The sequence below is a fragment of the Mustela erminea genome, chromosome 2, assembly GCF_009829155.1.
Source record: "Mustela erminea isolate mMusErm1 chromosome 2, mMusErm1.Pri, whole genome shotgun sequence".
NCBI classification, from domain to species: Eukaryota; Metazoa; Chordata; class Mammalia; order Carnivora; family Mustelidae; genus Mustela; species Mustela erminea.
The window spans coordinates 17525317-17539447 of NC_045615.1; the positions used below are offsets into that span (position 1 = coordinate 17525317).

The 14131-nt window shown below is 35.2% G+C and overlaps 1 protein-coding gene across 1 annotated transcript in view; it reads left to right on the forward strand.

Annotated features, from left to right (window-relative positions):
- The window catches only part of USP38 (ubiquitin specific peptidase 38), a 36853-nt gene that overhangs the window by 3759 nt on the left and 18963 nt on the right, over positions 1–14131 (forward strand). The window contains exons 3-5 of the mRNA XM_032332380.1: positions 6402–6531; positions 8220–8321; positions 11976–12134. Of these exons, the coding sequence (XP_032188271.1) occupies positions 6402–6531; positions 8220–8321; positions 11976–12134 (391 nt within the window). The remainder of the gene's footprint in view (positions 1–6401; positions 6532–8219; positions 8322–11975; positions 12135–14131) is intronic.

Genomic DNA, 14131 nt, shown 5'->3' on the forward strand with positions numbered 1-14131 from the left:
TTATTCAAACCGTATTTATAGACACTTAACTTATCATGAGTGCTAGGCAGTGTTTCAAAACCTCTTTGAACAAATGGATAAAAAAAATCTGTCTTCGTGGATTTAGTTTCTAGATGAAGAAGAAGACAGTAAATTAGTAACATATCTCTTTGATTGCAAGATGCATTCTAATTTCAGAGATGTTAAAATGTGGAAATATAAAGTCACTTGGTATTCTAGTCTAATTGGCATGACTTTTCCTGCCTTAATGGTACATAAACTAATTATACATCCTAAAATTAATTTTGTTTTAGATTTTTTTAAATATGATAATTAAAATTATAATTTAGTATTTGAATAGTGATAATTGTTTTTGGAAAAAAAGTAGATAGGAGGGACATAAAGTATGAGAGATTGGTTTGCAATTTTAAATTAGGTGGGTTAGGAAGGCCTCAATGAGAACATGAAGATGAAGTAAAGACACAAAAGAGGGAGCAAAGCCTGTGGAGATCGAAGGGGAAGAACGTCAATATTGTCTTAAAACTCAACTGATTTTTTTCTTCAGAGTACCCATTTATAGGGCTTATTCTAGCTATTGAGTTTCTTTATTTCAGTGACTCTATTTTTCTTTAAAACCTCAACCTCTGCTCTTTTTAAAAAAATTTTTATTTATTTATTTGACACAGAGATGCAGCGAGAGAGGGAACACAGGGGGAGTGGGAGAGGGAGAAGCAGGCTTCTGGCTGAGCAGGGAGCCCAAAGTGGGTCTCCATCCAAGGACTCCCAGATCATGACGTAAGCTGAAGGGAGATGCTTAACAACTGAGCCTCCCAGGTGCCCCTTAGTGATTCTTTTTCTTTTTTTTTTCTTTTTTTTAAAGATTTTATTTATTTTTCAGAGACAGAGGGAGAGAGCGCGAGCGAGCACAGGCAGACAGAGAGGCAGGCAGAGGCAGAGGGAGAAGCAGGCTCCCTGCCGAGCAAGGAGCCTGATGTGGGACTCGATCCCAGGACCCTGGGATCATGACCTGAGCCGAAGGCAGCTGCTTAACCAACTGAGCCACCCAGGCGTCCCAGTGATTATTTTTCTAATCGAGCTTTTCTCCTCTACCTGTTTTTGTTTCACATCTGCCTGAGTTTTTTTGTAATTTTTTTCTACAGCGTACACATTTGTGCGTGTGTATGTGGCACATCTAAATAAAATATAAGGATTTGGAACAAAATGGTTTCTGTGTACCTGTTACAAAATTGTAGTCATGACATAGAAACTTAAGTATTTGTGTTGGATATTCAGAAAGCTACATGTATACAAATCTCACTATCTGTAACACAAACTTTGGGGACATGAATTTTTTTTCCACTTTTTCCCCCTTTTTGTCTAGTGTTTGAAAAGACCCTTCTCTTCCAACTTTCCTTCTTTTTTCCTTGTGCTCTTAAATTTAACTAAATCAATTTAGCTGTACCTATTACTCTCAGTTTCTTGTTGCTCATTCTCTCAAACTTCCATAGACCTATATAAATATTATTCCTGCTGTATGGCCTTTATCTCTACTACATTTAATTTATGGTGATCTCCTTGCCATATTTAGTGGTCTGTATTTTTGTTTTCATCATCTTGATATCTTTGTATTCATAAAATTCTATAATTCCTTAAAATTATAGAAATCCTGTGACACCATGCTGTTAGGATTTTCTTCATATTGTTCTTCTTATTTTTCCTTTTCCCTTTATTTTTATCACTTTATCAATTCTCTTCTATATGTCTTCTATATGTCCAAGTCTTTATGTAAAGTTCTCATTGTTTACTTTTAATTTTAAGAAACACTCTTACCAAGGCGGCTGGTGGCTTAGTCACTTGAGCCTCTGACTCTTGATTTTGCTAAGGTTTTGATCTGAGGTTTGTGTGTTCAAGCCCCACATTAGGCTCCATGCTAGTCATGGAGCCTATTAAAAAAAAAAAAAAAAGAAAGAAAGAAAAAGAAAAGAAAGACTTCTATCTCATCCATCTCTCCATAATGAAATTCTGTATATGTCCTATTTAGCAGTAACACTCCATTATAAGTATGACCTCAACAGCACTAAAATTTCTTTCTCTTTGAGATGAAGATATCATAAATTATGTGGTCCTTAAATAAAATAGGAAGAGTCAGAGAATTACACATTTCATAGCTGAAAGTGAAATTAAAAATCCGTTTGTCTTTCACCTTCATTGCCTAGGTAATAATATCTAACATTTTTCATTACATGCCGTAAGTTATTGCAACAGAGGCTTCTAATTGGTCTTTTTGCCAACAGTGACTTACATTTCTCTCTCTTCTCTAAGTCATCCTGATCTATTCAGTTCTCCCTTCTGATTAACAAACTGCAGTGACTTCCACACATTACTAAATCAAGTGCAAATTCCATTTCTTGGCAGTTGGCACTTTTCATCTTAATTTTTCAACCTTTTCAAAATAGCCATGGTATCTAACTTCTGAATTTTTCTTGTTTTTAAAAATATATTTGGTAGTTAATTTTTGCCTGTTTGTTTCTGTGGGAAGCTATGATCCACTTTTTAAAAGTATTGCATTTTTAATTTATCCTGTATGATCCTGTTTAACCCATAGTCTATCTGAAGTAGTTATTCTTATAGTAAGATATAACTCAACAGGATAGCAGTGTTTATTTTTATCATTCTCCTACCTTCTCCTTCCTCATAGTCTGTATTTCCCCACACGTAGCACTTACTATGCTTGAACTGTTATTTTCTGTAATCCAAAGAAATGCAAATACCATACCAGAAACAGATAAGTAACATTAAAGTATGAGATTAGCCAGATGTAAGTGAAATAATAAGGAATGGGGTACATAAGTACCTTCTAAAAGAGAATGCTGATCCTCAACTCCAGTTTTCTTGTTGCCATAAGGAAATTTGAATTCAGTATGGCTGATCTGATTTTTCAAAAGCCTGTAATCCAGTTTTTTATGTGAAATTTCCCAACTTTTAAAACAGTGGAACAAGGTAAACTGAGGCTGGCTCTAGCCGTGAAGGTGCCATCTAAAAGTGAAAATTGGTTTTATTCTCTACAAATTAAGAATAAATCTATTTTTTGTCTTTTGTAATATTGCCAGTTTTTTTTAAAAAATATTTTATTTATTTATTTGTCAGAAAGAGAGGTAGAGAGAGCGAGCACAGGCAGACAGAATGGCAGAGAGAGGCAGAGGGAGAAGCAGGCTCCCTGCCAAGCAAGGAGCCCGATGTGGGACTCGAGCCCAGGACGCTGGGATCATGACCTGAGCTGAAGGCAGCGGCTTAACCCACTGAGCCACCCAGGCATCCCTATTGCCAGTTTTAATGTTAAGATTTTCAAGTTGCCGGGGTGCCTGGGTGGCTCAGTGGGTTAAGCCGCTGCCTTCAGCTTAGGTCATGATCTCAGGGTCCTGGGATCGAGTCCCGCATCAGGCTCTCTGCTCAGCAGGGAGCCTGCTTCCCTCTCTCTCTCTCTCTCTGCCTGCCTCTCCATCTACTTGTCATCTCTCTCTGTCAAATAAATAAATAAAATCTTTAAAAAAAAAAAAGATATTAAAAAAAAAGATTTTCAAGTTGCATTTTTTTGCAACTTGGATGGTTTCATTTATTCATCAAATTTGAATTCCTTCTCAGCTCCAAACAGTATGCTAAGTACTGGAGATCCATAAATTAAAGATCACTGTTCTTAAGCTCATGGTCTAATGGAGGAAAGAAGATTTCAAAGTACATAAATTATAACTATAATCAATGTTCTTTAAATAGTAAGAAATTAACTGAATATATCAGGGTTAAGTATCCTTAAAATTCATGTAGAAACCAATATATGTTGGACAAAATTAGTGTAGTTAATCATAAAAATAATTCATCGTACAATACCAGTGCCTGAAAGGATTTGGGCATATGCAAGTCCAATCAAATTGAAGCAGAACTGGAATATAATTAATGTGTAGCTCAAAGCATTGCATTTATACACCAGCGGAGCTTAGTTCAAACACCAGTACTGCTGTTTATTAATTATATAACTGTTGACAAAATTCCTAATTTTTCTTACCAATTTGAAAGCAGAAATTGTAATTATTTTGTTTTCAGCACTTAACAGAGTAACTGTTATGGAATAAGCACAATATTTGTTGAGTGAATGGCTTCTTACTCTTACTTTTGACTGGAAGTTTCTTTAGTATGCTGGAGGACATTGTGGACATATGGGATAAGGTAAAGAGTAAAGGCTTTTGAGATGGGAAGCTAGAAATGGGAAGAAGAGGAAAAAGCTGATTGGGTGATTAGGTATAATGCAGAACCATGGCCAAATGGAATTTTCTACTCTACTCTTAGACCTGAGCTAAAGGGAGTTCTGGCCCAGGGCCCCCTGTTCTGGAGAGCCCAGTTTCTTTCTATTCTGGTGGTACCATTCCCCCACAGAGGACAGAGTCCACAAAGCCAAGGAGATGTGCTCACATATACTTCTCTGAATCACATTTTTGTATGTGTGTATATTTGTACTAAAAAAATATGAACTGTGTCCAGCATGATTTTTTTAAAGAACAGTTTTTAGAAGTTATTGGCACTTTTTTTCTTCTTTAATTGGACAATATCTCAGATCTTTCCATGTTAGATCCCCACAGATAGATTCATATAGATCCATCTCATTCTTTAAAATTAGGGGCGCCTGAGTGGCTCAGTGGGTTAAGTCTCTGCCTTCAGCTCAGGTCAGGGTCTCAGGGTCCTGGGATCAAGCCCCCCATCAGGCTCTCTGCTCAGTGGGGAGCCTGCTTCCTTCCCTCTCCGCCTACCTCTCTGCCTACTTGTGATCTCTCTCTGTGTGTCAAATAAATAAATAAATGAAATCTTTAAAAAAAAAATACTAAGTTTAAAAAAAAAAAGGAATAAAATTCTACATAATGTTCCATAGTATATTTAGCCATTCCCTCATTGATGGACGTTTAGATTATTTGCATTTTTCCATATCCTAAATACAGTGCAACTATGAACTTACTCTTTATACACCAATACAAGTATCTCTCTACTCCCTATATGTAGAGTGGCTACAAACTTCTATTAAAATCAACTTAACAACAGTTAGAATATGTAGAACAGCTAGCTGTCAGAGGCTCTTTTAACGATTTGTAATTATCATTGTTTAAAGAAGATGGCCAGAAAAACAAGAAAGGAAATAAAATATGGATTTAAAATAGGAAACATAAGGAACATATAGATAACTAACATGCCTTTGGACTTTGGGCTACTCTTAACATCTGATGGAACATTTTAATCTTAAGAGCAAAAACTTTAAAAAAGGAGATAACACTCCAGTGTTAATATAGATGGTTATAACATTAGCTGTTATGAAAATAACCATATCAATTTTGAAGTCAGTTTTTTTAAGATATTAGTTGCTCTTTTTGGTCATATGCTTTTGTACTTAGTATTTATGTTTGACATTTTATTTAGTTGTTTATTTATTGCCATATGTGTTGATATTTGGTAGAAGAGAGGCATTCACAATGAGTATTTCCAGTGTCATATATTAACTCATGTAGTCTTCAAATCAGCCCTGTAAAATAAACATGTTTATCTATAATCCATAGATAAGGAAATTGAGACATAGATATTAGGGCCCCTCCAACTAATAAATGGTAAGTTAAGATTTTGAAACCAGATCACTCTGATTTTAAAAACCTTTTTTTTCCTACTACTATTTTCTTATTATGTAATCCCCAAAACTGGATTATTGGATCAAAACAGTTGTACTGCTCTTTAATGTGATTGATATTTAACATTAAGGACAGTCTCCATCACACCCCATATTATTTTGTCTTTATTTCCATTTAACTGGGTTGATATTCAAGAAGAACACTGATTAATTCAGTATGAGGCCATTTAGTGTATTTACAGATTCAGTGCCCTTTTATCTATGTAAAGCTTCCTTCTATGTCTTGGTATAGTAGGATAATGAAAGGGATAAAAAGACCTATTTCTCAATTCAAAATAGTCATTTTTAACAGTGCATTTCATTTTTAGACTGCAATCACCAGAAAGGAAAAATTTTGTTTCCGTATATCTTAGTCAATAGCTACATTTGAGCTCTTCTTCTTAGGGTGAATTTGCCTAATAAATTCTAACTAGCACTGTGTAGAGTCAGCTTAAAACTGCATTTATGTGAAATGACACTTTATCAGAATTTCTTTTTATTGAAATATGTAAGAAACTGTCAGTTTCTTACAAGTTCGGAAACTCCTTCTGTACAAGCACCTTTATACTTATTTCTGCATCTAGAACAGTGCTTTTCTTTCACAAGCCAGCTCAGTAAATATTGAGTCACAAAGGGAGAGATTGTCTACTGTAACTTTATTATTCCCAACTAAAAGATGTTGAAAACATTTTCAAGACTGATAGTTTTCTTTTTCAATTTTCAGAATGATTGACTGGCTATCCTGGCCATTGGCTCAGCATGTGGATACATGGGTGATTGCACTCCTAAAAGGACTGGCAGCTGTCCAGAAGTTTACTATTTTGATAGATGTTACTTTACTGAAAATAGAGCTGGTAAGTGGGAGTATATAAATCTCTTTGAATGAATGGTCTCAATCTTTTAATCTTTGGGTAGTCCCCTATAAAGCATCTAATGTTGAATATGTTCTTGGTTTTGGTTGGTTTTGAATCATAATTTTGAAATAGAAATTAAGAATGGTATTTTAGTATAGATAATTAAAAGAATTTTGCTGTTTTCAAGTATCTAATATGAAAACATTCCTCCCATTATCTCTTAAATCTGGCTAATCAAGCTTTTACCACCCTTATCCTACCAAAACCATCTTTGACACCAGTGCTTGCGAGTATTGCTAAACTCAGGAGTTGTTTCTTAGGCCTCCTCTCATTTGACCTATCAGCAGCATTTGACACAGTTGATCGCTCCTTCTTGAAACACTTGCCTCACTTTGTCCTAGTTCTCTTGGCTTTTGTCCTAGTTTATTACTGGCACCTCAGTCTCCCATAATGGATCTTTCTAACTTTAGAGCGCTTTAGAGTTTAATTTTTCAGCCATTTTCTAGTCCATTCTCACAGCATATGGGTCCCATCACTTTAAAATAATGTTTCTAAGTTAATGACTGCCAGGTATATATTTCTTGTTCATTATAGTCCCATGAACTCCAGAGTCATGTATCCAAGTGTCTATACTTGAATATCAAATCCAGCTTATCCACGATCTAATTTCTGATTTTTCCCTCCCTGACCTGGTCTTCCCTATCTTAAATAGTGACTCCATCCTTCTACTTGCTCAGGACAAAACCTGAAAGCTATCCTTCTTGCTTTTCATTCTCTCTCAGCCCTTAACCTACAAATCCTATTGACTCCACCTTTAAAATGTCCAGAATCCTACCACTTTTAACCAGCTATATCACTACCACCTTGGTCCAAAGCTCTCATCATCCCATGCTATACAGATTGCTGTAGTCTCCCTGCTCCTCCCCTTTGGCCCCGACAGGTGTCACACAAGACCTACATGATCTAGTCCATTGCTCCTTCTCTCCTCAAGTCTTCCACTATTATTGCCTCAGTCTCTGTACTTTGCTTACACTGCCCTTTTTGCTCTATCTCTAGTACCAGGCTGAAGACATCAGGGCCTTTGCAGTACTTGGCCTTTGCTTTGCTTATTATGCTCTTCTCTCAGGTGTCTGCAGGCTTACTTTCATTTCCTTCAGCTTTTTTATATATACAGATATCACCTTTTAAATGACACATTTTTTGAATAATAAAATAGCAGGTCCCTTTGCTACTCAGCAGTCCCTATCTTCATACCCTATTTTCAGTATTTATCTCCATGTTACTTTTTATTGTCTACCTGCCCTAGAGACAGTAAGCCCTATCAAATTGGGGATTTTTTTAAATCCACTGTTGTATCCTCAGTGCCTAGAACAATGCCAAGCAATGGTAGAATCTCAATCAATGTTTGTTGAATGAAGTGTGGGCCAAGGAACGATCACTTTGTAGGTAAAGCTTGACAGATTTGTATTTGATCAAGGGGTTTTAAGAGTTTTTTAGACCACTATATTCTCTTGATCTCTGTTATGTTGTTATTTCCCAACTTTCTCTCCCAAAGTGACATGTTATGATAGAACTTTCCAGGAAGGGAGATAGTCACATAAATATTTTTGGTCCAAGGAAAAGAGCCACTGATTGGGTTAATGATTTTCCTACAAACTCCTAAGGTGGATGTCTTCTCTTTTTTGAAGGTTTTTAATCGACTTTGGTTTCCTCTTGTGAGACCTGGTGCTCTTGCAGTTCTTTCTCACATGCTGCTCAGTTTTCAGCATTCTCCAGAGGCGTTCCATCTGGTAAGTTAGGACACAAGCTTTCTGCACTGAAGAACTTTGTGTTAAAATTTTAGTTTAATATGGAGTCACATTTGTATATAGTGAAAAAGATTATGTTAGTCCTAAATCTATTTTCTTGTAGCTTTATGATTTCTTAGAAAATTGAGGTTGTGGGTTTTCCCTCCAAAAAGTATATTTTCAAAATGTTTTGAGTCTCACGAAAACTGCTGCACTTGGAACCACTACCAGCAGTTAAATATTATTGCTCTACATGAGAGATGTTACATGTCAGCATCACTGATGGTTGTCTCTTGCACATAGGAACAATGTAGAAAAAAAATGCTTTAGAATTTCAGAAATGTGAAAAGATTAGATGTTGTTTTATAGCCCCAGAATTGAGATGTCATTCTCTCCCAACCCATAACCTATAAATCCAGTTAACTCCACCTTTAAAATATATCCAGAACCCTACCATTTTTAATATGCTATATCACTGGTTTTGATTTGATTTGGTTTCAGTTCTTTGATTATCAGTCATTACAGGTGGAAATGACAAAATGTTATTTTGAGACTCTGTCCATTTATCTGTCTAGTGCATCGCAGGAAAGCAGTGCTTTATATGGTTATTTGCTTCTTTTAGGGTCTGGTCCCCAGTTTTACAGGATTAGAATCTTATTACTAGTATACCCACAATATAAATATCTTAGGAATGCTGACCCAATACAAGCAAATTCAAGGGAGACTGATGAAGAAGTGCTGAATTCCAATTGTTGATTATTAGCTAGAAACAAAACTAGCCTCAAAGAACCATGTACATACTTAGGCTGCTTAGTGCCTCACTGCCACTGAAGGAAAATCTGCAGGCTTTATAGAAAGTAATCCTTATCAACAAGTAATTCTGTCATCCATTGTCACTTCGAAAGGGTTTTTCTGAGAATTTCTACAATTAATTTCATAATTGATGCATCAACCAATAACCCGATATTGGTTTGTTACATAAACAAAACTCAGAACTCAAGCTAAGATAGCATGTGTACTAGCTAAGTCTAACAAGGTAAAGAACATCAATTATTTATGTCTGTCTTCAGGCATAATCATGTGTAGGCCAGTTGATAAAAGGTTTATTTTCAGGTTCTCTTGAGAAGGAGATTCTTTAATAAAACTTACTCATCCATTCTAATGTTTACTGCTCCTCTCACTGATGACATTTCTTAATCTGATTTGTCACTTATGCCATACTCTAAACCTATTTTTGGCTCCCACTTTTTTTAAAAGATGGACGATATCTCCATATGTTGTATTACTTCTTTTTCTGAAAAACATAGTTGAAATAAAAATGGTTGACTTTGAAATATTTGGCTTATTGAACTATTGATATGAAATCATTTACTTAAAGTTTACTTAGATCTGAAATTGAAAATTGTCATCTGGCTTAGTAAATTCTAAAAACTAAGATCTAATTATTGCCTATATACTGTATGTAACCTGACTGGCTACTCAACTAAAATGAACTTGGGCATCTAATGGTCATGTAGTAGTTAAATCAGTATTACTCTAACTCAGTATTACTCTAACTCAGTAAAGGATGCAGGCTTAGAAGTTCTTAAATGTGAGCAATAACTGGGAATCACCAACATCATTATTCATAGCATTTTAGAGCAAACTAAGATGGATGTTATAATATATATTATTATAGACCAAATTGCTTTTCATATGCTTTTTATAAGTGGAAAGAAATTTATTTTAAACCAAAGAAAAATATCAAAGTTTCTAATAAGTCATACACATTTTCTCAAATGGTAACTTAAGTTTAGTGAGTATTACAGTAATGTCCACAAATATTTAGATTTACTCACTCAAAAAAAAGCAACTTTCAAGCAGTTAGAATGTAATAGCCTGCTTGGACGTGTATCTATGTACCTGTGAAGAACTTAGTCTCATTTCTATGTCAGTGATAATTTTGACCATACAGGATATAATAGTAGACAACTATATTACCTGATTGCAAAGACCAAATCTACACTAGGAAGGTTTTTGGAAGATTTAGAGTTGTAAATTAAATAATCATTTTTTAAAAATTATTTTCTCTTCTCTTCCACTTCTCTCTCTCTTTTCACCTGTGAGGAAGCATAATAATTTTGGATTTCTGCTATTTTAGCAAGATACTATCTGATAGATATAGCTATATGAAGCAAAATTATAATTCAGCTTTGTTTAGAAATGAGATGAGAGCAATACAGTGAACTCATTAGGAACTGATGGTTTCATGGTGATGGAGGTAAGATCAAAGAAGGATGTGCAAAAGTTAAAAAGCGATTTTGAGACCTCAGGCATAGAATCAGAGCAAAATGAGAGTAGCACTGTTAATTTAAGAATATGATTATTCCTGGGGTGCCTGGGTGGCTCAGTGGGTTAAAGCCTTTGCCTTCGGCTCAGGTGGTCCTGGGATCGCGCCCTGGATCGGGCTCTCTGCTTAGCAGGGACCCTGCTTCCTCCTCTCTCTCTGCCTGCTTCTATACCTCCTTGTGATCTCTGTCTGTCAAATAAATAAATAAAATCTCTAAAAAAAAAAAAAAAAGAATATGATTGTTCCTTTTAGGAGGAAGGAAAGGGAGTTGATTATGATGCTACTATAATTGTTGTTATTGCCATTTAGTGAAAAGACGATAGAGCCATAACTTCACCTTTATCACAAGTTAACAACCAAAAAAATGTTCTACAAATAGAACGTAATATTATTAGAGACCTTTTACATGTGAAGTATAAATGTATATTATTAGATTATGATTAATAATTAATTGGAACAAAGATATCACTGCACTCATGGAAAGAGGCATTTCTGCAAAACCGAGTTCATGTTGTTAATAACCTCTTGAATATGTGATGACCCTGTATTGACTTTAATTTTGTAATGAAAACACACTGTTGTGCTTATTATCAATACTAAGTTTTCTGCATGTTTTTGAACAATGAGCATTTTAGATTTCCATTTTAACTCCAGTTTCTTAAAAGTAATAGAAATTTTTTATTCCATTTATTCTTTAGAACCATCTCCTCTTTTTGGAGGTGGGGAAATGGAGTTGTTAAAAAGAATAACAATGCTAACATAAGACATCTTCTCGGTATCTTCTCCATACTTACCTAAAAGAAGAGCTGAGCTCTAATTTCAGTTAAGTTCGTTACTTTCTTGAAGTAGACTTTAATGTGCAATGTACTGTGTTTAATTCTTTCAAGTGAAAAATCTGAACTTCACACTAGATGGAGCTCTTAAGCTAATTCTAGGTTTATATTTTTTAAAAGTTTGTTCCTATTGAACAATCTGGTAAATAAAATAGTCCTAACATTTTTCAGCCTAGCATTTTTCAGAATGGCAGAAGTGACTACGACTTCTATTTTGTACCTTAGTTTGTGTTTTAGGTGGAGTATAAGAATAAGGAGACAGGTCTTATATGGAATTAAAATTACATGTGACTTTGAAATTTTGATGTACCTTGATATTCTAGAAATTTTAAATTCATAACTTTTTTAGAAAAAGACTGTGACTGAACATACAGAAAAGTACTTGCTGATCATGTAACATTTGCATTCCATTTGTAGGCTAGAGAATTTGTTGTCCATTTGTATATTAGAATGTTTGTCTTTTTATATTGGAATATGTGTCTTTTTTCTCTTCAGATTGTTCCTCACGTAGTTAGTTTGGTTCACTCCTTCAAAAGTGATGGTCTGCCTTCCAGTACAGCCTTCTTAGTGCAGTTAACAGAACTGATACACTGTATGATGTATCATTATTCTGGATTTCCAGATCTTTACGAACCTATTCTGGAAGCAATAAAGGTATGATGGTAGTTACACCAGTATTTGTTCAACTGCAAACCATGATGTGATAGATGAATGTAGTGAAACATTTATATAACTAGATACTCAATTTACTATTCTATGGTAATGTGCTTTTTATTTGAAAAATGTAATTAGAATGGGGGTTCATTAATATTTAGGGAGTAATCTCTTTCTTATTTGCTATAACTAATCTAAATTAATAACCATATTTCTTCAGTTCTACAATACCATCAGTTATAAGGCATATCTTTACATTTATAACAGCTGTTGGGGAAATTTGTTTAAAATTAAATGCTACATTAAGTGAATCCATACAATATCTAATATCAGAATTGTTAAAATATTTTTTTTAAGATTTTATTTATTTGTGAGAGAGAGAAAGCATGAGCAGGAGGACAGGCAGAAAGAGAGGGAGAGGCAAACTCCCTGCTGAGCAGGAAGCCCAACATGGGGATTGATCCCAGGACTCCTGGATCATGACCTGAGACAAAGGCAGACACTTAACTAATGGACTGAGCCACCCAGGCTCCTGTAGTAGTGTTAAAATATTTAAGAAAATCTTAGAATCAAGAAAAGACAGTTTAACAAAATATTTGACTTTGTTTCTTTACTTACTTTTATTCCATTTTTGTTGTGAACTATTCATGTATATGCATATTTTATAGAATCTTTACTTGAGTTCTTTGTGAACTCACCCTGTTTTTCAACTTTGTGTAACTAGTAGACCTAAAAAGCACTGATTCTATTTGTCTTAAAGAATCGGTTACACATAGGGACGCCTGGGTGGCTCAGTTGGTTAAGCAGCTGCCTTCAGCTCAGGTCATGATCCCAGGGTCCTGGGATCGAGTCCCACATCGGGCTCCTTGCTCGGCAGGGAGCCTGCTTCTCCCTCTGCCTCTGCCTGCCTCTCTGTCTGCCTGTGCTCGCTCGCGCTCTCTCCCTCTGTCTCTGAAAAATAAATAAAATCTTTAAAAAAAAAAAAAAAATTAAAAAAAAAAAAAAAAAAAGAATCGGTTACACATAGACATACTTCACTCTTAAATTGACTACATAATCAGGGTATTGCAAAAGAATTGGAAAATGTGCCTCAGGCAGACCTAATGAGAAGTTATTAGAAATCAGTTCTATTAATAATGTTCCTTTTTACGCTGAAATACAAGATAAGCCTCATTATCTTTATTACCTCTTCTATATCTGAAATGAATACATTTTTTTACTATATAGTTCTAGCTAAATCAAACTGATTTTGGTTGAATGTAAAACAAGACTGTTGAACAAGGTATTCCACTAGGTATCCCACTAGTGTTACATTTGACATTTCAAAAGTAAATATTTTGGGGTTCCCAGGTGGCTCAGTGGGTTAAGCCTGGGCCTTCGGCTCCGGTCAGGATCTCAGGGTCCTGGGATCGAGGCCCGCACCAGGCTCTCTACTCAGCAGGGAGCCTGCTTCCTCTTCGCCCTCTGCCTGTCTCTCTGCCTACTAGTGATCTCTGTCAAATAAATAAATAAAATCTTAAAAAAAAAAAAAAAGTAAATGTTTTTATGTACAGGAGCATTTTATCATGGATTTAATAATAATGTTAATCTCTTTCTACAGTGTCGCTCTGTGTCCATAGATGAAACCTCTTGCTGTTAATTGCCATTTTTCAGTGCTTTATGTGTTGAGAATTCTGATAACTGAAATAGGCTCAGAAGAAGCAAGGTTCTCACTCTCAATCCAAGGGCAACACTGTTCTATTAGCTGTCAACAACAAGAGAATTAAAGAGATTAAAATTCCTTCAGAAAATGTTTTCTGAAGTCTAAGTATCAGATGATAATATCAGTCCAAAAATAGGCTTAATGATGTCACCAACTTCTATTATTCTGCATTGCTCCATTCATACTTGAAATCACTTAGATTTAAAATTGTATCGTGGGGCACCTGGGTGGCTCAGTCTGTTAAGCATCTGTTTTCTGCTCAGGTCATGATCCCAAAGTCCTGAGATGGAGCCCT